Raw genomic sequence first — 25275 nt, 5'->3', positions numbered from 1 at the left:
TCTGCACTGTGGGGATTCTATGGATAAATGCCACTTTCCTTTATCAGTACATCACTGGATCTTTTTAAATTGACTGGAGGGCCAATAAGAAAGAGCTACATGTTTACTGTTGCCACCCTTAGCTAATTTCAGTTGAGTCTCTGACACCATTTGAGGCACTGAGTTGACTTCCTTCATAATGGCCTAGATTTTGTCATAGGATTCTGACTGTGCAGAAGGAGGCCATTCAGCCCATCGAGTCTGCATCGAGACTCTGAAAGAGCACTCTACCTTGGTCCACTTCTCTATCCTATTACTGTAACCCCGCAGATTTACTATGGCTAATCCATCTAATTTACACATCTTTGAACATGATGTGGAGATGTTGGTGTTGGACTGGGGCGGGGACAGTGAGAAGTCTCCCAACACTAGGTTAAAGTCCAAAAGGTTTATTTGGTAGCATGAGCTTTTGGAGCGCTGTTCCTTCATCAGGAGGACTCATCTGATGCCGGAGCAGTGCTCTGAAAGCTAGTCCTACCAAATAAACCTGTTGGGATTTTAACCTGGTGTTGTAAGACTTCTTACCTTTGAACACTAAGGGGCAATTTTGTATGGTCAGTCCACTTAACTTGCGCTTCTTTGGACACTAATGTGCAATTTAGCATGACCAATCCACCCAACCTGCACTTCTTTCAATTTATTTATTAGCAACACAAGCAGGCATTAACACTGCAATTAAATTACTATGAAAATCCCCCAGTTGCCACACTCCAGCACCTGTTCGGGTACACTGTGGGAAAATTTAACATGGCCAATACACCTAACCAGTACAATTTTTGGACTGTGGGAGGAAGCCAGAGCACCTGGAAGAAACACATGGAGACACGGGGAGAATGTGCAGATTCCACACAGACAGTGACCCAAGCTGGGAATCGAACCCGGGTCTATCCCTTCTTTTCTCAAAAGCCCAGAGAAAGTCTGTACATGTGATGAACAGTGATCAACCTTTGTTCACCGTTGACAGTAAAATCTGTGCAGTTATAGCCGTACTGACAGTGTGTCACTGCCAGCCCTGGGTGTAGCCAATACAACATGTATTGTAGACAGCCAACTGGCTGGAGAATCTGCAACACTTGTGTAAGAGTAGGATTTAATAACATGAAGAATTCTGATTCAGAGCATGAAGGAATAACTCTCCCAGAAAATTTCCTTTTGGCGGGAGTTCCAATCAAGGTTAAAGGGAAGAAAGCATATTTCTATCGGAGAAACAACGGGAGAAGCAGGCACGCTAGTCACGGGCTCAAATCTTGCAATGGACGCTAAATCCCACAAGAGGCACAAAACAGGATTATGGCTGGCGACATTTCAGTTTATGATCTTCCTCTGATCCTGCACCAGTCCCCCAACCCCGGAAGGGCATGAGCCTGATTAGCATATTTTATAACAGATTTGAATGTAAATTTATGGCATTTAACATAGAAACATAGAAGATAGGAGCAGGAAGAGGCCATTTGGCCCTTCGAGCCTGCTCTGTCATTCATTACGATCATGGTTGATCATCCAACTCAATAGCCTAATCCTGCTTTTTCCGCATTACCTTTGACCCCATTCATCCATATAGCACATGTAACCATCTCTTAAACACATTCAATGTTTTAGCATGAACTACTTCCTGTGGTAATGCATCCCACAGGCTCACCACTCTTTGGGTGAAGAAATGTCTCCTCACCTCTGTCCTAAATGGTCTACCCTGAATCCTCGGACTGTGACCGCTGCTTCTGGACTCCCCTACCGTCAGTAACATCCTCCCTGCATCTACTCTGTCTAGTCCTGTTAGAATTTTATAAGTCTCTATGAGAACCCCCGTCATTCATCTGAACTCCAGCGAAAACAATCCTAACCTAGTTAATGTCTCCTCATCCATTGGCCCCACCATCCCTGGATCAGCCTGGTAAACATTCATTGCATTCGAGAGCAAGGACATCCTTCCTCAGAGAAAGAGACCAAAATTGCACACAATATTCTAGGTGTGGCCTCACCAAAGACCTATATAAATAGGAACCTGGAACCCTGGCACTGCCAGCCTGGCATCACCCACCAGGCACCCTGGCATTGCCCACTGAGCACTGGGCATTACCAAGGCGTTGGGCCTAAGGGGAGGCAGTGCGTAAAGAGCTGTGTACTCTGCAATCAGGGATTGCTGTGACTGTGATCAACGTAGGGGTGAACAAAAGCACTGAGCTGCCAGAGGGGCGAACAGGGGCGACAATCGGATAGTGGGGTAATTGTTGGGGTGGGTGGCAGTGAGGGCATCATATGGGAGGTGTGATCGGGGGGGGGGGGGAGCAATTGAAGGGGGTGGGGGAAGGGATGCCCAGGGGAGAAGAGAAGTGACAATCTCCCATACCTAGTACGTAGTGCATTGAGAGATCAGATCCACGCGCTACAGCGCTCGCTAGCAGTCAGCAGCTGGCCCCCTGTCTGAATAGACTCCGTTCACTCTCACGGTTGGTGAGAATCACACGTTGCCTCATTTTCTTATGAAGTATGATAAGATTTGAATTTCGCAGAGAAAATGGGTCTGAAACACTCAAGTTTCACACTCGTTTGATACCTCAAATTTTTTGGTAAGCTTGCTGCCCTTCTCTAGGGAAGTGAACAGCTGGATTTCCATTCGTCAGCAGTGCAGCCTGTATAACTCTCTCCACTGAAGATGTGTTCAGATGACAAGACTTCAGATGAGTAAATCTCTCTCCATTAGCCACACGCCCTGGTGTGAATAAACCCAAGAATTGACGCTGTCACTGACTTGTTAAAATCTGAATCTACTCTTCTCCCATCAGGATAAAGGCTGCTAGCTTCGTCTCAGAGGAAATGGTCCCGTGTGTTTCCTCTCTCTGGTCTGTATATGTGTCGAGCATATGTGTGGAGGCAGGCTCTCTTGGCAACTGTCATGAGGGGGCATAGTGGATGGATGTCAAGCCCCCGTGACAGGATAGAAGGAGACCTGCACGTCTGGAATTGGCGTATGAGATAAACAGAAGTCATACGTGGGCTGAACTTTCCCGGCGAGGTGGGAAATAGGAGTCAGGTCTAACAGCACAGGAGACAAAGAGGCTGTGTATGAGAAGTGGCCCCTTTAAGATGCATTCATGTGCAGCCACAGAGCAATCATAAAGGGACCACACCATGCAAGAAACGGGTCATACACAGCAATAGGAAATCAGAGGGAACAGTGCATGACATTTGTGCCCCATGTGAGGTACAACACAAAGCAATAGCACAACAATTTATGTAGACAGAAACCATTGCTCATCTCATGCACCTTTATATGATGAATGAGTATGCTCACTTGCAAAAATGTAAATGTTGCAACCGTGTGATGCACTCACACATTTCTACCTAGAATGTGGGTGGTTACACGGATCAACTAATCTGATACTTTCTGATGGTATGCTGGCTGTGGGCATCATTTGTGACTCTGAGCTCCATCCACAGTGCAGGAAGCATCCTACATCCTCAGAATATCCCCACCAGTCTCCAACCGTTATGCTGTTGGAAAGTTTGCGAGGAACTTGACTGTTTCAGTTATCTCAGGCTCCCATCACACTTCCTCCAGTTTATTCAGCCTTCATGAGTGTCAGTCTACAACAGACACACACATGCACTGACGGAATGAGTCAGAGGCCTCAGCAAAAACAAACAAAACATGAAGGCAACCCATAATTGAGGAGGACACACTGTGCTTTGGTAACGAAGTGTAGTTGAAGAAACATTTTCACACTCTGTATTCAGAGTGAGAGATTATACAGCTCAGAGTTGCTATTTATAAATGCTTTAGACATCTGTTAGCTTCCAAGTTTTTCTGGCAGCCAGATATCCTTTATCTGTCCTCTGCACTATGTACACAGCTAAAAGGTACAGACACAGTAGAAAGTTTGTGCACACTGCGCCAAATATTAATCTGTCGAAAATATAACCAAACATATCCTACATCAGGTTAAGTAACCACATTGCAATGTTGATCACTGCACACAATGAACATCTTTCAAATTTGAGTTCCTTGTGTACATAGATGTGGAGATGCTGGTTATGGACTGGGGTGGACAAGACGCAAGGTCACTCGACCAGTTATAGTCCAACATTAATTAATGATTCACATAAACCCGCTGGACTATAACCTGATGTTGCGTGATCTTTCATCCTGTTTACATAGAAACATAGAAACTCGAAGCATGAGTAGGCCATTTAGCCTTTCGAGCCTGTTCCGCCATTCAGTTTGATCATAGCTGATCATCGAATTCAATATTCTGATCCGCCTCGCCCCCTCACCATATCCCTTGATCTCTTTAGCCCCAAGAGTTATATCTAATTTCTCCTTGAAATCTGACAATGTTTTGGCCTCAACTACATTCTGTGATAGTGAATGTTTACCAGTCTAATTGAAATTCTTGTTAAATTCTTGTTAAAATACTCGTTAAAAGAGCTCTAGTTAAAAGGAGATTGTTATCGACTTCAGGAAGTGTAGAGGAGAACATGCTGCTGTCTACATCAATGGGGATGAAGTAGAAAGGGTCGAGAGCTTCATGTTTTTAGGTGTCCAGATCAGCAACAACCTGTCCTGGTCCCCCCATGCCAACACTATAGTTAAGAAAGCCCCACCAATGCCTCTACTTTCTCAGAAGACTAAGGAAGTTTGGCATGTCAGCTACGACTTCCACCAGTTTTCACAGATGCACCATAGAAAACATTCTTTCTGGTTGTATCATGGCTTGGTATGGCTCCTGCCCTGCCCAAGACTGCAAGAAACTACAAAGGGGTCATGAAGCTAACCCAATTCATCATGCAAACCAGCCTCCCATCCATTGACTCTGTTGCCTTGGCAAAGCAGCAACATAATTAAGGACCCCACGCACCCTGGACATTCTCTCTTCCATCTTCTTCCATCAGGAAAAAGATACAAAAGTCTGAGATCATGTACCAACTGGCTCAAGAACAGCTTCTTCCTTGCTGCTGTCAGACTTTTGAATGCACCTATCTTGCATTAAGTTGATTTTTCTCTACACTTTGGCTACATTCTGCACTTTCTCATTTCCTTCTCTAAGAACGGTATGCCTTGTCTGTATAGCATGAAAGAAACAATGCTTTTCAGTGTATGCCAATACATGTGACAATAATAAATCAAACCAAATCAAACTCTAATTCATATAGAATTAAACACAAAAAGGAAGTCATTTGGCGCATTGTGTGTGAGATTGCCCTTTAAAAGAGCTTTTCTTGTCCCCTGCTTTTTCCTCACAGTCCTGTAGTGAAAAATTTGCTAATGACAGATTAGATATGACATTTAGAAAGCTCTTGCAATTTATTTGTTGACTCAAGAGGGAACATGAGGAAGAAAACATGATATTGGCAGTGCAAACATTCCCAAAAGAGGATTTTTGGCTTGCCCTATTTCCTGTCACTTGAAGTCATCCTGTAAACTCCCCCAACAGAGGCGTGTTCATTGCGTGATAGCTGCCATTTATCTGTGGGACAATTGCCTCGCTGCCTCCAAGTCCATTTCCACATCAATGCACCAACATTCCTGGAATTCTGTTTCCTAAACAATGCAAGACTTTTGCAAACCAAGGCTGAGTTTAATATGTGCAGCTTACAAGGCAAGGTTCATGTGGATTTCAACTTACCTAAAATGCTGCTGCGAATAATGAATCCCTTTCTCCAGACAGGAAATCAAATCTGCACAAAACACAGAACTGATACATTAGTAAATGGGGTATGTATTCTCTGATACAATGGTTTTCCACTTCCCACGTCACCCCCACTGCCTGAAAAAAATTGCAGTCTTCACTGCAGCCTTCTCAATCATAGAAACCATAGAATAACCACAGTGCACCAGGAGGCCATTCAGCCCATCGAATCTGCACCAACAACCCCACACACTTATCCCACTAATCCCTCTGACCTACACATCCCAGGACACTATGGACAATTAGGCATGGCCAATCAACCTAACCCGCACATCTCTGGAATATGGGGGGAAACAGGAGCACCCAGAGGAAACTCACACAGACACAGGGAGAACGTGGAAATTCCATATAAACAGTCATCCAAGCCAAGAATTGAACCCGGGTCCCAGGAGCTGTGAGGCAGCAGTGCTAACCACTGTGTCACTACTGCAACTCAGGTGCCACACTGGAATATAACAGAGGGAAGTGTGAGGTGACTCGTTTTGCAGAAGGGTTATGGAGCAATAGACCCTATGGGTGGAATTTTTCGGGCAGCCCACTGTGTGTTTCATGGCGACAGAGGTGGCTCGGCACTGGTTGGCGGTGAGGTCTTCTGGTCCCGCTGTTGGCAATGGGGTTTCCTGTTGAATGCCTCCCTCACTGCCGGGAATCCCACAGCGAGGGTGCACTATTGCTGGAGCTGGAAGATCCTGCTGGCATGCAGGACCGGAAAGTTCTGGTCAATGGCACGGTTATAAGGAGTGCGCAGAGACAGCGGGATGTTAGCTTGCAGCTAGAGATGGATGGGATGTGAGGAAGAACCTGGAACTTGCTGCCTATGAAGGTGGTGGAAGTGGCGATGATTAATCATTTCAAAGGAAATTGGATGGACTCTCGAGGGAAATAAACTTGCAGGGTTATGCAAATAGAACAGGAGAATGGGACTGGCTGGATTGCTTTACAGAGAGCCAGTATGGGTTTGAGGGGCTGAATGGCCTGTTTTTGTGCCATTATAGCTCTGTGACTATACTTGGAGAATGCAGTCCTGTCATTCACACCACATCAGTCATGGCACCTGGCAAGGACAAAGCTAATGAAATGCCAAGTGGGCAGCCCATTTCAATCCTTATACCTCTTCGCTCCACCACATACCTCTATGCCAATCCATGCAACACTCCTCCCTGCCCCCCCAACCCCCACCAACTGCCTCCCACCACCCCCCCCCCCAAATTCTCAGGCATGGCCCCTCATACCTACCATGTCAACCTATGCCCTTCCACCTAACCTTCATGCCCCCTTACACCCTCCAAGCTAACCTATGACCCTCTCGCTGCCCTCTTGAACCATTGCAGCTCATGAGATGTCGGTACACTCACGATGCAATTGATTGACCATGCTAAATTGCCCCTTAGTTTTCCAGGATGTGTAAGTTAGAGGGATTTGTGGGGTAAATGTGTGAGATTGTGGGGATAGGGCCTGGGGTGGGATTATTGTTGGTGAGTGTTGATGGCCTGAATGGCCTCCTTCCGCACTATAGTGATTCTATGATGGATTCTATCACTCCAGGATTTTGCGACACTGAAGAAACAGTGATATCTTTCCAAGTCAGGATAGAGAGTGACTTGAAGAGGAAGTTTCAGGTCGTGGTGTTCCCTTATTTTTGTTGACTTTATCCTTCTAGATGGCGTTGGTTTTGGGTTTGGAAGATGCTGCCTCAGGAACGTTAGTGAGTTGTTGCAGTGCATCCTGTAGATGGCACACACGACTGCCACTGTTCATTGGTAGTCAAGTGATTGAATGTTTGTGAATGGGGTACCAATCGGCAAGCTGCTTGTCCTGGATGGTGCTGAGTTTCTGGTGTGTAGTTGAGCTGCACCCATCCAGGCAACTGGAGAATATTCCATCACACTCCTGACTTGTGCCTTATGATGGTAGACAGGCTTTGGGAGGTCAGGGGATGAGTTACTCACTGCAGGATCCCAAGCCTCTGATCTGCTCTTGTAGCCACAGGATTTATGTGGCTGGTCCATTTCAGTCACTGGGCAATGGTAACCTCAGGAGATTGACAATAGAGAATTCAGCAATGGTAATGCCCTTGAATGTCAACAGGTTAGATTTTTTCTTGTTGGAGATGGTCATTGCCTGGCTCTTGTGGGGTGTGAATGTTATTTGTCAGTTGTCAGCCCAAGCCCAGATATTGCCAACATCCCGCTGCATTTGGAGATGGACTGTTTGAGCAACGTAAAGATATTCAACCAAGTGCAGATAAAATGTGTTTATTTTACCATGGGGCGGCACGATGGCACAGTGGTTAGCACTGTTGCCTCACAGGGACACGGGTTCAATTCCCGGCTTGGGTCACTGTCTATGTGGAGTTTGCACGTTCTCCCTGTGTCTGCGTGGGTTTCCTCCGGGTGCTCCAGTTTCCTCTTACAGTCCAAAGATATGCAGGTCAGGTTGATTGTCTATGATAAATTGTCACTTTATGTCAGGGGGACTAGCAGGTATATACGTGGGGCTACAGGGATAGGAGCTGGGTGGGATTGTGGTTGGTGCAGACTTGATGAGCCAAAAGGCCTCCTTCTGCATTGTAAGATTCTGTGGGATAGTATGGTTAGTGATTGCAGTCTTCAACGAATCTTGAACCCAAGCACCAGTTAAAAATGCTGGGACTTTGATGAGGATTTGCTCACTGCCATGTTCATAATCTCACTGACTGTCCTGCTCTCAACCCCTCATATTGTCCCTCTTGTTCTCTGCCCTGTACCCTCACTGTTTACAGGGTTGGGAGCAGGTGGGCGAAGTAGGTGAAGTGGCCAGCAGGGGGGGATTGGCACAGTGAGCAAGTTGATAGTGAGCGCATAATGGGTGCATAACAGTGACATCAGCAACAACACACAGGTGTCTATTGGTAGAGTGGGTACCAATCCCTGTTCCTGTACGGTGGCAGAAATTCTCTGGTCGTCCATGTCCTCTGCCGCTGCGTGTGAGGATGGTGAATTTGGTATCAGCCAAATCTCTGTTCACCGCACTGGGACCAGAGAATCCCGCTGGCATGAATGGCTGGAGAGCTTTGCCCAATGTATCTTAAAAACAGATCACTTGGCTATTATCACATTGCTGTTTGTGGAAGAATACAATGTCCAAATTTCTGCGTCACAGGAGTGATGAACATAAAACTTTCTTTCTCCAATTATAATGAGAAAGAAATACTTAAAGTAAGAATTTCACTTCAATAACATTGGGACAAAGGGAGCACAGTTAATAAAAAGCTTTGTCAGAAACAAGATAAGGGAGGAATGTTAATAACTCTTGCATAGAGAAAATGCTGACCTGTACACATTTTCCAACTATTTTAATTTTTTTCCCCCCGTCAGTTGGGTGCCACGACCATCGCAGTACCTCCCACACTCCCCCCCCCAACACATTCTGCACCCCCCGCCCCACATTCCTTCCCTCCCCCCACCCCCCCTCCCCTCCCCAATCCTCAGCAAACTCAGTGAAGGAAAGCATTAATCCACACACCAGGCTGTTTGCAACGCGGTAAAAATCACGTCGACAGAGCCACAGGGTAGGACAGTCACCACAGCAGAACTATGTAGCTGGAATAACTCAAGTTGATCAAAGGAATGGGACAGGGGCACGAACCAGCAATCTTTCTTCACCTCCGAGTGTCAACCAGGAAATTTAAGTCGAAAGAGACTAGAGTTTACCTTTACCCAACCTCGCAGGTAGTGAGAGATAATAAAACGATTCAAAGAAAAATAAAAGCTGAAAGAAAAACGGTGTACAATTTTTTTTGTTGCTTTGAAATTTTGGTCCCTGTTTCACTCTCACTTGTCAGCAGAGTAAAAGTATTCCTGGTACTCCGACAGTGCAGTAGTTTCATTGCTGCCTCTAAAACAACTGTCCTATTTCTGAATCTTTGAGCTGTATTAAACAACCGCTCAAGGTAGGAGGATTAAAAATTAAAGTTTATTTATTAGTCACAAGTAAGGCTTACATTAACATTGCAACGAAGTTACTGTGAAATCCCCCTAGTCACCACAATCCAGCGTGTGTTCGGCTCAATGCATCTAACCAGCACGTCTTTCAGACTGTGGGAGGAAACCAGAGCACCCGGAGGAAACCCACGCAGACATGGGGAGAATGTGCAGACTCCACATGGACAGTGACCCAAGGCAAGAATCAAATTGGGTCCCTGGCGCTGTGAGGCAGCAGTGCTGTGAGGCAGGTATGGTTCCTAGAGGAGGATATAAAATCCTCTTAGACAGACTGGGACAAATGTATATACACACCATATGACAACAGCAGAGCCAGAAGAAGTGAATGTCATTTAAACAGGCACACTTCATTTAGACACTGCAGCATTTCACCCCCTGGGTGAGATTCTCCAGCCTCCTAGCCTTGTCTTCCTGCCAGTGGGAGGTGGCGAGCTGTTTGCTAGTAGCCGGATTCTCTGGTCCCGCTGCTGACAATGGGAATCCCCACTGATGTCACCCACGCTGGTGGCACTGGGGAATCCTGCTGGTGTGAACGGTCAGAGAATTCCAGCCTATATTCTTCCAGTTTTTGTCAAAACCCAAGCATTTAGCTGTGTGGGGCTTGCTTTTACAAGTCAACTGTGTGAGGTCCAGCGTGTTGTGGTGTGTTGTCTTATCCTGGTGCTGAAGCTTATGGCTCCATCTCTTCCAACTCCTCGATCCTCGTGTAGATAATATTAACCACGGCCACTTTTTGGTTGTACATCTGTTTTCTTGTATTGGGTTTAACCTCGTCATGGAAGTGGAGTCATGGTCACAGAGTGATGCAAGTTAAAGCAGGGCACAGGTACACTGAGATGCCAACTGGCTGGCTTGTGTTGGTGATCCGATGTGGACCATGGTGCCAGATGCCCGGTTATCTTTGCTGTGCCATTCCCAGTTGGCACTCTCACTGTGTTATGGCACAGCGCTGAAGGGTGCAAAAAAAAGAGGGTCTGCCATATGATGCCCCACTCCAGCAAGACCTGGTCCATAAATGAACAAAGAATAAAGAACAGTACAGCACAGGAACAGACCCTTCGGTCCTCCAAGCCTGCTCCGATCAAGATGCCTGCCTAAACTAAAACCGCATGCGCTTACGGAGTCCGTATCCTTCCATTCCCATCTTATTCATGTATTTGTCTAGATGCCCCTTAATTGCTGCCATCGTGCCTGCTCCCAGTGTGGTCCGTTCCAGGTATTCACCACCTTCTGTGTAAAAAACTTAGCTCGCACAAGTCCTTTAAATTTCTCCCAAGCACCTTCAATCTATGCCCCTGAGTACTTGACTTTTCTACCGTAGGAAAGAGTATGTGACCATCCACTCTGTCCATGCCACTCATAATCTTGTAAAGTTTTATCAGGTTGTCATTCCAGTGACAACAAACTGAGTTTATCCAACCCCTCTTCATAGCTAATACCCTCCTGGTGAAGGAACATTCTAGTAAACATCTTCTGTGTTAAATATATTCACAATCGGATAAAGCGACAGACTTGCTGTACGCCAGCCTCAATGTTTCCAGCTAAACTTCACTGCAAAGATTTCTCAGTCATTCCATTTGGGTGGCTGAAAAGTAAAATTCTTGCTGCAACAATGGGGGATCGATAAGGGAATTAAGGGTTATGCGGAGCAGGCGGGTAAGTGGAACTGATCCACTTCAGATCAGCAATGATCTTATTGAATGGTGGGGCAGGCTCGAGGGGACCAGGTGGCCTACTCCTGCTCCTATTTCTTATGTTCTAAGTGGGAGACGGCACCTGGGAGAGTCAAACGCAGAAGGTGTGTGAGGAAATAACATATTCTTCTGCAAAAGAGATCGGCAGTGGTAACCCTTCACAGTCAGCAGGGTTTTGGTCAGTCTTGTGAAATAATGTCGGCTTTTAGATTTGTAACTACAGTGCTGTCATGCTTTAGTGCTGCATTCCTCAACAGTAAAGTGGTTCAAATGAATTTACACATTAAATATGAAGAGGCTGTTTCATGGAATCTGCACCAGCGAGGCAGGAAAGTTATGTCAAGCGCTCTTTCATCATTGCTTTTAAGGGAGACAAATTTAAACATAAACACTGGCAGCCTCCCACCCAGGCCCTATCCTCATCACCCCACATATTTATCCTGCTAATCCCCCTGACACAAACGGAGAATTTAGCATGGCTAATCCACCTAACCTGCTCATCTCTCGGACTGTGGGAGGAAACTGGAGCACTCGGAGGAAACCCAAGCAGACACGGGGAGAATGTGCAAACTCCACAGAGACCGTGACCTAAAGCTGGAAAACTAGAAGCTTTTTCCCAGAGTGGAAGAGTCAATTACTCGGGGGCACAGGTTTAAGGTGCGAGGGTCAAGGAGACGTACGAGGCAGATTTTTTACACAGAGAGTAGTGGGTGCCTGGAACTCGTTGCCGGGAGAGGTAGTGGAAGCGGAAACCGTAGTGGCTTCTAAGGGGCGTCTTGACAAGTATATGAATAGGATAGGAATAGAGAGATATGGTCCCTGGAAGAGTAGGGGGCTTTAGTTAAATTGGGCAGCATGGTCAGTTCAGGCTTGGAGGACTGAAGGACGTTGTAATTTTCTTTGTTCTTTGTTCTTCCCTTCCAGATCTCATATTGTGGGCATGGGTACAATTATTGGATAGTTTTTTCCTCAAGATAGAAGCATTCTCTCTCTCTCTCTATCTTACCTGTAATATCAGGCTGAAGATCCTTCCACATTAGAGAGCTATGGCCCCAGCATCTTCAAGAGCCTGACTGCCTTTCTTAATTAAATATTGAGCATGTCTAATGGCCACTAAGTGAAGCAAAATTGTATTTGGATGACATGGCACAATGTCATAGTGGTTAGCATGCTGCGTCACAGCGCCAGGGACCCAGGTTCGATTCTAGCCTTGGGTCACTGTCTATGTGGAGTTTGCACATTCTCTCCGTGTCCGCGCGGGTTTCCTCCGGGTGCCCCAGTTTCGTCCCACAGTCCGAGACATAAATATGTGAGGTGATGAGGAGGGGGCCTGGATGGGAATGTTGTCAGTGCAGACTTGATGGGCTGAATGGCCTCCTGCTGCTTTGTAGGGATGCTATGAGAGCGTGGGATCGGAATGCTTTTATAATCCTGACTTTGGGGTTCGACGCCAAAATGCAAAATCTTGCATTTCTCTCAAACGTGAAAGGTTGTTCCAATGTGTAGTCGATGGTCCAAGTGGCTGTTCCGTGAAACATATAAGGAATAACTTCCTTTGACCCAGGGAAGCAGAGAATTTTCTGGGCTGAGTGATCTGCTGCTGCCGGAATCACCAGATCCACCTCTGTCCCGAATCTGATTGGGGACAACACCAAACCATAGGGAGAGTGAATGGGGGAGAAAGCAGCATAAGGCTGTTGCTGTTCCAAAGCTCTCTGATTAATACCAGTGCTTTACAGCACAATTTTCCAAAGAACCAAATAGATTTCACATGGGCTACTACATGTTGGGGGAGTGGGGGTGGGGGGGAGGGTGGGGTGGGGGTCGGCAAGGCGGGGGGTTAGAGAAAGCTGAGGGTTTATCTAAAGAGAGTACTAGACAAGGCCCCTGTGTGGGCGTCGGGCTCAGTAACACTATAGACAATGGTAACACTGGTGGGCGGCATATAATCTTCTGTTGACAGTGTGAAGGAGATGGCCACATGGGATTGTTATATACTTGGCTAACAAAAAGGCAGATGTTGTTTTAAATTACAAACAGATGTGAACAAGAGCACGAGGAATTATTACAAGGAGTGATCTGATTAAAAACAAAAATTGAATGAATTCTATCTTTAAAATGTGATAGGCAGGAAGTCCCCAACACTGGACTGGCATAATGCTTTGCAACACTGATGTGAAGAAAAACAGCACGAGTGATGGGATTAAGAGTTCTTTCCATTGCATTGCCAATCCTTTGGAACTCTCCTACCATGGGAGTGAAAATAAGATCATGAGTTCGCCCTGAGAAGCTCCTACACAGCCACGGGTTGTTGGTAGAGATCTTGGGAATAGGTCACTAGCCCACACTCTTTAGCACAGCTGGTTGTGACCCCAGGAAATCTCATCAGCTGTTTTTCTAATGTATGGAAAGGGATCTCTGCAGGCACTCATTCAGCATCAAGAACAGCTGCCCAGTGATGAGTTCTGACCACCATCAGTGGAAATAGCCAATTCTGAACTCTTGCCTTTCATTTGCCATGTTCGACAATCTGGACCCTTCAAATCAAATGGCTCAAATGTGCACTGATGCCTGTAAGTTGTGGCATGGTGGCGTAGTGGCTAGTACTGCTGTCTCACAGTGCCAGGGACTCAGGTTCAATTCCAGCTTTGGGTGACTCTGTCTGTAGAGTCTGCACGTTCTCGCCATGTCTGCCTGGGTTTCCTCTGGCTGTTCCGGTTTCCTCCCAGACTGAAAGACGTGCTGGTTAGGGTGCATTGGCCATGCTAAATTCTCCCTCAGTGTACCCGAACAGGCACCGGAGTGCGCGGCGACTAGGGGATTTTCACAGTAACTTCATCGCAGTGTGAATGTAAGCCTACTTGTGACACTAATAAATAAACTTTAATAGTTTGGTTTGTTATCAATATGGAGGCTTTCAAATATTCAGAATTGCTCAAAGGCACGTCTGTAACATTTCCACTCCAGTTATTAGCAATCTGATACCAAGGCCGGAATTATCCGGTCTCGGACACTGCTGGCAGCGAGAACGGAGAATTTGGCACTCAGCCAAAACTTCATTCACTGCAGCGGGACTGGAGAATCCTAGCCGCAGGCAAGGCTGGAGAATTCCGGCCAATAACTCCTTTATTAAAAGAGGTATCAATGTGAAATTTTAGACTGTATAGGACTTATTTTTATCTGGAAATAGAAGCCCGGAGAGGCCATTCGGCCCCTGCAGATTGTTCAGACATTTCATTCGATGATGGCTGATCTGTATCTCAACTTCATCTACCCACCTTTGCTTCATACCTTTTCAAACAAAAATCTAGCTGATCCAAAAAACCAAAAAGTGAAACCAAATGATGACAATAAAGGAGAGAAACTATTAAATACATCATTGTAACACTCTGACAAATGGGATCTGTAGAATAACAGAAAACAACCATTGCACAGGTAATTAATTAGCAGCACAGATTACAACCACAATCTAACTCTTACTGCCTGCTTCTCAATGTTCAATCTTTCTACCTGCTCTCCAAATAGAACAAAGAACAAAGAACAGTACAGCATAGGAACAGGCCCTTCCGCCCTCCAAGCCTGTGTTGATCACGTCCAGTCTAGACCAACTGCATATATTCCCGTCTGTTCATGTGTCTATCCAGATAAGTCTTAAATGTCGCTAATGTAATTGCTTCAACCATCTCAATTGGCAGTGCATTCCAGGCCCCCAGTACCCTCTGTGCAAAAAAACTTGCCCCACACATCTCCACTGAACATTTCCCCCCTTACCTTGAACTTGTGCGCCCTGTAATTGTCATTTCTGTCCTAGGGAAAAGCTTCCAGCTGTTCACCCTATGTATACCACTCATAATTTTATAAACTTCCGTCACGTTGCCCCTCAGCCTCCATCTTTCCAGGGAGAACAATCCCAGTTTATTCAATTTCTCCGCATAACGAGGAACATAGGAAAAAGGAGCAAAAGTAGGCCATTTGGCCCCTTGAGCCTGTGGTTGATCTTCTAACTCAATGCCATTTTTCCCACACCATCCCCATATTATTTTTCGTTCATTCGTGGGAAATGGGTGTCTCTGGCTGGCCAGCATTTACTGCCCATCCCTTGATGCCATAAGGTAGTTGAGAGTCAACCACATTGCTGCAGCTCTGGAATCATTTATAGGCCAGACAAGGAAAGGATGGCAGACTCCCTTCCCTGAAGGACATCAGTGAACAATATTAATATTGTTAATATCCAGGAATCTATTGATCTGTCTTGAGCATGCTCAATGGCTGAGCTTCCACAGCTCTCTGGGACAGAGAATTCCAAAGATTCTGAGTGAAGAAACTTCTCCTCAGTTCTGTCCTAAATGGCCTGTGCCTTATTCTGAGCCTGTGTCTCTTGGTTCGAATCGCACCCCCCACCCCCAACCCCAACCAGAGGAAACATCCTTCCTGCCTGTACTCTGCTGAGCTGCGTGAGAATTCTGTAAGCTTCAATGAGATCACCTGTCATTCTTCTGAACTCTAGAGAATACAGACCCAGCCTCCTCAATCGCTCCTCGTGAGACAATCCCACCACCCAGCGATCAGTCTGCTGAACCTTTGTTCCAATAACTTACAGTAATTATATCTTTCCTTAGATAAGTGACCAAAACTGTACAAAATACTCCAGGTACGGTCTCACCAAGGCACTATATAATTGCAGCAAAACCTCTGTGCTCCTGTACTGCTTATCCTTTGCAATAAAGGCTAATATACTATTTGCCTATCTAATCTCTTGCTACACCTGCATGTTAGTTTTCAGTGGCTTATGAATGAGGACATGTGGGTTTGTTTGGACAGCAACACTTCCCAACCTCTCAGCATTTCTGTTTTTCCTACCAAAGTGGATAACTTCATATTTTCCTACCCTATGCTCTATCTGCCATGCTCTTGCCCTCTCACTCAACCTGTCCAAATCTCCTTGAAGCCTCTTTGTATCCCCAACTCACAACTCCCACTCTTACCTAGTTTAGTGTCATCAGCAAACGTGGAACTATTACCTTTGGCCTCTACATCCAAGTCATCGATTATGGATTGTAAATAGGGGATCTGAGCACTGATCCATATGGATACCACACAAGTCACAGCCTGCCAACCCAAGAATAACTTGTTTATTCCCACTCTCTGTTTTCTGCCTATTGACCAGTTCTCAATCAATGCAAGAATATTCTCTCCAATCCCTGTATTTTATTTTATTAATCTCCAAAAGCCCTTTGAAAATCCAAATACCCCACATCCACCAGTTTCCCCTTTTTCTATTCTGCTAGTTACCTCCATGTTTGTCAAACATGATTTCATTTTTATAAATCTATGTTGACTCTGTCCAATGCTACCATTATTTTCGAAGTGCCCAGTTATCACGACCTTCATAATAGATTCTCGCTTTCTCCCGACTGCTGGCGTCAGGTTAACTGATCTGTAACTCCCTGTTTACTCTCTCTCCCTCCTTTCTTAAATAGTGGAGTTATATTTGCTATATTCCAAAATGCAGGAGCCATTCCAGAATCTAGTGAATGTTGAACGATAAACACCAATGCATTCACAAACTCTACAGCCACCTCTTTCATTACTCTGGAACATAGATCACCAGATCCAGGCAATTTATAAATTTTAATTCCCATTAATTTCTCCACTATTACTTTTTCACTAATACTGGACAGCACAGTAGCACAGTGGTTAGCACTGCTGCCTCACAACGCCAGGGACCCGGGTTCAACTCCTGGCTTGGGTCTGTGTGGAGTTTGCACATTCTCCTCATGTCTGCGTGGGTTTCCGCCAGGTGCTCTGGCTTTCTCCCACAATCCAAAGATGTGCAGGTTAGAGTGATTAGCCATGTTAAATTGACCTAGTGCCAGGGGGATTAGCAGGGAAATGTATGGGGTTATGGGAATAGGGCCTGGGTGGGATTGCAGTCAGTACAGACTTGATGGGCCGAATGGCCTTATTCTGTACAATAGGAATTCTATGATTCTACTAATTACTTCTAGATCCTTATTCGCATTGATCCCTTGGTTCTCTGGTATTTCTGGGAGGTTTTGACAATTCAGATGGCACAGTGGCACCGTGGTTAGCACTGCTCCTCATAACTCCTGGGTTTGATTCCCAGCTTGGGTCACTGTCTGTGTGGGGTCTGCTTGTTCTCCCCGTGTCTGCCTGGGTTTTGTCTGGGTGCTCCGGTTTCCTCCCACACTCCAAAGATGCAGTAAGTAGTCTCACAATACCATGTTGAAGTCCAACAGGTTTGTTTGGTAGCACGAGCTTTTGGAACGCTGCCCCTTCATCAGGTGACTCACCTACCCCAGTCCAATGCTAGCAACTCCACATCATGACTCCGAAGATGTGTGGGTTAGGTTGATTGGGCATGCTAAATTGCCTCCGAGTGTCCCGAGATGTGTAGGTTAGAGGGATTAGTGGAGTAAATATGTGGGGTGATGGGGGGAGGGCCTGAGTGGGATTGCTGTCAGTGCAGCCTCAATGACCTACCCTCCACAGCCCTCTGTGGCAACGAGCTCCAGATTCAACCACCCACTGGCTGAAGAAATTCCTCCTCATCTCAGTTTTAAAGGAACGTCCCTTCATTTTGAGGTTGTGTCCTCAAGTTTTAGTCTCTCCCACTAGTGGAAACATCCTCTCCACTTCCACTCTATCCAGGCCTTTCAGTATAATGTAAATTTCAATTAAATTCCCCTTCATCCTTCTAAACTCCATTGAGGATAGGCCCAGACTCCTCAATTACACCTCATAAGACAAACCTTTCATTCCTGGGATCATTCTTGTGAACCTTCCATGGACCCCCCCTCCAAGGTCAGCACATCCTTGCTTCAAAGTGGGGCCCAAAACTGCTCACAATATTCCAAATATTATACAGCTTTATACAGCCTCAGCAGTACATAAGAACATAAGAAGTAGGAGCAGGAGTAGGCCATCTAGCCCTTCGAGCCTGCCCCGCCATTCAATAAGATCTGAAGTCGATCGGTTCCACTTTCCTGCTTTCTCCCCATAACCCTTAATCCCCTTGCCTACCAAAAACCTATCTACCCGTGTCTTAAATATATTTAGCGAGGTAGCCTCCACCACATCAACGGGCAGAGAATTCCAGAGATTCACCACCCTTTGAGTGAAGAAGTTCCTCCTCCACTCCGTTCTAAACTGCCCCCCCCACTCTTATCTTGAGGCTGTGCCCTCTAGTCCTGCTATCCTTTCTAAGCAGGAAGAATCTCTCTACCTCTACCCTGTCTATCCCCTTCATTATCTTATAGGTCTCTATAAGATCCCCCCTCAGCCTTCTAAACTCCAACAGTACAACTGCTACTACAACTCCAACTGCTCTTGTGTTCTAGCCCTCCAGAAATGAATGCTAACATTGCATTTGCTTTCTTCACTGCCAACTGGAACCAGGATTCCCAAGTCCCTTTGTGCCTCAGATTTCCAAAGCCTTTCCCCATTTAGAAAATAGTCTATGCCTCTCTGCTTCCTACTAAAGTGCATAACCTCACACTTTCCCACATTGTATTCCATCTGGCATTTCTTTGCCCACTCTCCCCGAGTCTGTCCAAGTCTATGGCACACGGCCTTTAAAATGTGTGAGATTTTTTTGTTGGAACTGGAGCAATAATGACCACATTTCGTGACAAGATCAGATAGTTGCTTGCTACCGCTGTTTTAATGCTCTGTTTTCCCAGCCTCTGCCCACAGGATATTGGTTTAGACAGCCCATTTCAGATTTCATTAGGAACATGAAAAGGGGTGGGTGGGGAGGGGGGGAAGGGAGCGCTGCAAGGTCAAAGGTTTTGAAAAGAAGTTCAAAATTAGATCAGAACAACTGAGCAGAATTACTGCTTAAATCATTTCATTTTGAATCCTTTAATGTGACCGGAACAGCACTTTGAAAGGTTACGGTGGCTGATTCTCTCATCGCCAGCTGGGTTTAACATGGCTGGTGGAAGACTGGATGCTCATCACACGCAAGCTGAATAATGCAGCTCTTTCTCCTGTGGTTTCCTGCGCGCTGACCCTTTTTTTGTTTTTAAAAGATGTTTTGACTCACATTTTGTATTTTAACTCGTAGTTTTATGTTTCCTGCTCAGGCTTGGGACGAGGACCTCAGCGTCCAAGCCAGCAATTAATCCCCATCCACTTTTCTGTTTTCATTAAAGCTGCCCACACAATTCTCCCCAGCTGAGAGGTCGGGCTCTGTGCTTCCGAGCCACTGCCAGCAGTCCTGTAATGAGCTGCACGATGCTGCTTGACTGTAGCCAGCGTGACTCACCTCTAATCCCCTTACCTGACCCCATTCCATCACTGCCGGAGAACCCAACGTCAGTCCGCAGGGCGACTCACCAAAATAGTGGCCACCTGTAGGGAACATTCCAGCTCGGTGAATCATTTCATATCAAATCCTTTTTCAGGAACCCTGAAAAGTGATAGTGCGATGATTGCCGAACTCCTTGTGACACTACAGTGAAAAACAGAGGAGTTCTCCCTCACCACCGCCCTCTGGATAAAAAAGTTTTTCCTACATTCCCCCTAAACCTCCTGCCCCTCACCTTGAACTTGTATCCCTTCGTGACTGACCCTACAACTAAGGGGAACAGCTGCTCCTTATCCACTCTTGTCCAAATCCCTCATAATCTTGTACACCTCGATCGGGTCACCCTCGGTCTTCCCTACTCTAACAAAAACAAACTCAGTCTATCCAATTTCTCTTCATACTTAAAAGTTCCATCCCAGGCACCATCTTGGTGAATTTCCTCTGCACTCCCTCCAGTGCAATCACATCCTTCCTATAGTGTGGTAACCATAACTGTACACAATCCAAGATGTGGGTTAGATGGATTGGCATTGCTAGACTGCCCTTAGTATCAGGGAAACTAACTAGGGTAAATGTATGGGATTATGGGGTAGGGCCTGGGTGGGATTATTGTTGGTGCTGACTGATTGGGCCGAACAGCCTCCTTCTGCATTGTAGGATTCTATGATTCTACTCTAGCTGTGGCCTTGCCAAAGTTCTATCCAACTCCAACATGACTTTCCTCCTTTTGAAATCTACAGCACTTGGCTCGCCATAACATTCATGGGCCAAGTGCTGGTAACTGGGATTAAGTCGGAGGTCAGGGGTTTCATACGTGTCGGTGCAGATCGATGGACCGAAGGGCCTCTTCTACACTGTATGGTTCTATGACTGTCCCTCAACCGACATTACTTTGAAAGGAACAGGATGATCACATTGCTCTTTGTGGGAGCTTGCTGTGTGCAAACTGGCTCTCTGCATTTCCATCATCACGACAGCGGCCACTCTTCAAAAGGACTCCATTCATTGCAAAGAGTTTTGGGGACTGAGGTCATGAAAGTTGCGATATAAATTCAGGTCTTTTCATGTTGGCCTGAGTTGCGTGGTGACAGTATTACAAGGATATTTCCCATGTCTGTTCTTTCATCAGGTCCCTGTGCACATTCTGATTGAGTTTTTCGTGATTCATTGAATTGTCTCCACGATAATCGCCTGATGGTGAAAATGGTTTGATTGGCTAATTGTCCACAGTTAAGTAAATTATGAAGATTGGAATGTTTGTTCATGCCTGACTCACAAGATAATTCGGACAAACAGCGCCAGTTTTCAGTTTATTATACAGAGGGATTAGAAAGTTTAATCTCATGTGTCTACCATGCTATTTACTTTATGTGTCTACATTTGAACCATGCAGGATATGCTAACAAAATCATACAGATCTGCCAGTGATTTAAATTTGCTCAATAGTATGCCTTTTCTAGTTGGGGATTAAGTGGAGAGGTTTTAGTTGAGAGGACAATTTAGTATTCCAATTTTCCAATTTCTGTTTCCGCTACACAAGGGCTTTTGGCTCACTAAGGATCTGCCAGATTTGCTCCACGTTGACACAGAGAGAGAAGCTATTGGCATTAGCCTGTCCTGGTTAAAGAAAAAAAATTACAGTTTATGTTTGACTCTCTTGAAAATAATTGCAAAATTAATCAGATTGTAGTCCTAGCCTGTGCTGGCCCACTTCAGTGGCCCTGAGTTGACTCTGAATTGTATACATATACAGTACACTATGGAGGAGATTTCCCACTCGCAAAACACCACCAGCCCAAATTCCCACAGGAATTGGGAAACACGATTCTCGCAGGCAAGATTACATTTCCCGATTTTCCACGCTCCTCGCCTATGACGTACTGAGGTTCCTGTTTATTTATTAGTCAGAAGTAAGGCTTACATTAACACTGCAATTAAGTTAATGTAGTCGCCACACTCTGGCACCTGTTCGGTCAATGCACCTAACCAGCACGTCATTCAGAATGTGGGCGGAAACTGGATCACCTGGAGGAAACCCACGCAGACATGGGGAGAATGTGCAAACTGCACACAGGCAGTGACCAAAGCCGGGAATTGAACCTGCGTCCCTGGTGCTGTGAGGCAGCACTGCTAACCACTATGCTACCATGCTATTCCCTGCCGACAAAGGGTGGGAGCCTCATTAAGAACACAAGAACATAAGAAATAGGAGCAGGAGTAGGCCATCTAGCCCTTTGAGCCTGCCCCGCCATTCAGTAAGATCATGGCTGATCTGAAGTGGATCAGTTCCACTTTCCCGCTTTCTTCCCATAACCCTTAAATCCCTTGTCTATCAAAAACCTATCAACCCATGACTTAAATATATTTAGCGGGGTAGCCTCCACCACTTCAACGGGCAGAGAATTCCAGACATTCACCACCCTTTGAGTGAAGAAGTTCCTCCTCAACTCCGTTCTAAACAGCCCCCTCCTTATCTTGAGGCTGTGCCCTCTAGTCCTGCTGTCCTTTCTGAGCGGGAAGAATCTCTCTACCTCTATCCTATCCATCCCTTTCATTATCTTATACGTCTCTATAAGATCCCCCCTCATCCTTCTAAACTCCAACAAGTACAAACCCAGTCTATTTAGTCTCTCTTCAAAATCCAACCCCCTCATCTCCGGTACCAGCCTCGTGAACCTCCTCTGCACTCCCTCCAAGGCCAAAATATCCTTGCGCAAGTGCGGCGACCAAAACTGCACACAGTACTCCAGCTGCGGCCTTACAGTCGCAGCAAGACCTCCCTGCTTTTATATTCTATCCCCTTCGCTATAAAGGCCAGCATCCCATTCGCCTTCCTGACTGCCTGCTGCACCTGCAGGCTGGGTTTTTGCGACTCATGCACAAGGACCCCCAGGTCCCTCTGCACCGTAGCATGCTGCAGCTTTTCGCCCTTTAAATAGTAATCCCTCCTACTATTATTCCTGCCAAAGTGGATAACCTCACACTTGCTAACATGTAATATATTGTAATATATCACAATTTAAAAAATATAATGAATGAGTCATCTGCCTCCACCCCCGTCACATGATCCTCTCACTTAACGTTCATGTCTCGCCAACATGACATCATGTCAGAATCACAGAATATTACAGTGCAGAAGAAGTCCTTCGGCCCATTGAATCTGTACTGACGCATGAAAGGCCCTGACTTGCCCACCTAATCCCACTTGCTGGCACTTGGCCCAAAATCCTGAATGTCATGATATACCAAGTGTTCATCCAGATACTTTTTAAAGGATGTGAGGCAACCTGCCTCCAGCACCCTCCCAGGCAGCGCATTCCAGACCATCACCAACCTCTGGGTAAAATACTCAACATGCCCCCTAAACTTCCCACCCCTCATTTTTAACTTGTGTCCCCTTGTAACTGACCCTCCAACCAAGGGGAACAGCTGCTCCCAATGTCGGCAACGTTTATAACAGCTACATGAAGGTGTGAGTCAGTCGAGGGGATTCCCCCTGGGATGCAAAGGTAAGTATAACCCCTGGGGTGAGGGGAGTGGGGGGGGGTGGGGAGGGATCATGGGGGTGGGGGTGGGGGTGGAGAGGAACATGCTTGGCCAGGGCATGGGGGTGGTGGGGGACGAAGTAGGGTGGGGGAACCCCTGATGATTTTGCCAAAGGGGAGAGTGGGGTGCGGGCGCCCAATCATTTGGCCAAGTGGAGGGTTAGGGGTGGGGGAACGGAGAGCCCCCGATGATTTGACTGTGGCATGGGGAGAGGCGGGGGGCCCCCGATAGCTTCATGGTGGAGCTGGGATGGGGTGGGGTTGGGAAGGGGTGGGGTGGGGGGGTTGCTGGGGGAAGTTTTAACTCTCTGCTGATCAAGACACCCTTTAATGATGCTGCCTTGATCTCCACGGACTCAGCCAGCCAACTCCGTCAGGTCCTGTCCAGATTGGCCCCAATGTCAACCACGTCAGAAGATGTGGTCTGAAAACTCAGCAATGTGTCCACTTTTCAGTCAGTGACGGACTCTCTAACAAATCATGGGAAAGTCCATCCTATATATTAACACTTTCTACACAGATAAAGCCACTTTTGCTGGGGCACGGTTGTAGCTTAGTTACTTTGTCTTCTCAAGTAGAGAGGATGGACCCTCCTTTAGGTTCATGGGGAGCTCTGCTGAAAGGATAACTTCAGGATCTTTGTAATGAGTTTCAACACTTTGCAATCATAAAATAATTCAGCAGGAGGCCATTCAGCCCATTGACTCTGCGCTGGCTCTTAAAGTTAAAGGTGAAAGATAAACTTAAACTTTATTTATTGGTCACAAGTAAGGCTTACATTAACACTGCAATGATCCTCCTTTTAAAGAGTAACACACTTAGTCTCACTCCCCTGCTCTCCTCACACACCTCAGCATTATTTTTCCTTCAAGCTTCTATCACTTTATTAAAGAAAGTAGGATTGAATCTATCTGCTCCTCAACCATTGCGTTCCAAATCCTAACCAACGGCTGAATAATGCTAGAATGCAGTGGGTTAAAAATAAAATACCCAACAAAGCTGAAAATTTTAACTAACAATAGAACTGACTCAAATTAAATTGTGACAAATGTGAAATAACAGTTATGAAAAGTTCAGGTGGTTTCATTGCTCCAGGATTTGGAGGTTAGAAATCAGCGAGTGCTTCTGATTCCCAACTGGTGATTTATGTTGGGAAGTGTACGGATGTCACGAAAACGGGATTGACTTTGCGATGAAGCCCCCTAAGGTTGAGTAGCCTTTGACACTCAATGTCCAGGTTCTTATGTGAAAAACATGGCTGGGAGCATGGAGAATCTCGCCCCAGAACCCAGTCAAGATCTTAACCCTTCCAAATCCATTTGTTTTGAAGTGATGGGGTTGGGGGGATGGGTGGGGAGGGAGGGGATGGGTAACATCGATCCGGTGGCAGGGCAAAAGTTGAAGCTTGCCCCCTAGGGAAGGAGTGACAACTTGTAGAGAGGAGAGTCTGAAAAACATTACTTATATATCCCAACAACCAGAGTATCACTGATGGTAACTGGGGAATGAGTGATCTTTTCAGGAACTAAATGGCGGTGGGGGAGGAGAAGGGAGGAACAGGAAATGGAACATGGAACAATAAATGGAAAATAAGGTGAAAAACCAGAAAGGGGCATCTGGCCTCCATGTGGATGAGCTATTGTCTAAGATTTACACTTTCTTCAGGAACCCTGCGTAGAGTCATAACGGTCAGCTTTGAGTCAGCTCAGCTTTTGGGTCACATCCAAAAATAATAAAAGTTTCCGTTTACTCTTTGCTAACTTGAATGAGTTCCCTGATGCCTAGCCATGTGGATTAAATGGCGTACTTAAATGGTGTAACCTAAGTATCGTAGAATCCCGACAGTGCAGAAGGAGGCCAATCGGCCCATCGAGAATGACCCCTTCCCCAGGTCCTATCCACATAACCCCACGCATTTACCCTGCTAATCCCCCAACACTGAGGGGCAATTTAGCACGGCCAATCCACCTAACCTGCCTATCTTTGTAGTGTGGA

The 25275-nt window shown here is 46.0% G+C and overlaps 1 protein-coding gene across 1 annotated transcript in view; it reads right to left on the bottom strand.

Annotated features, from left to right (window-relative positions):
• LOC145357876 (discoidin, CUB and LCCL domain-containing protein 1-like) overlaps positions 1-25275 on the bottom strand; it is a 125849-nt gene that overhangs the window by 41977 nt on the left and 58597 nt on the right. Inside the window, exon 4 of the mRNA XM_080211433.1 lies at positions 5664-5715. Coding sequence (XP_080067559.1) covers positions 5664-5715 — 52 coding nt within the window. The remainder of the gene's footprint in view (positions 1-5663; positions 5716-25275) is intronic.

This window comes from Carcharhinus amblyrhynchos, chromosome 24 (assembly GCF_965287045.1).
Source record: "Carcharhinus amblyrhynchos chromosome 24, sCarAmb.v2.hapA, whole genome shotgun sequence".
Taxonomy (NCBI): Eukaryota; Metazoa; Chordata; class Chondrichthyes; order Carcharhiniformes; family Carcharhinidae; genus Carcharhinus; species Carcharhinus amblyrhynchos.
This window is presented reverse-complemented; position numbering and strand designations above follow the sequence as displayed.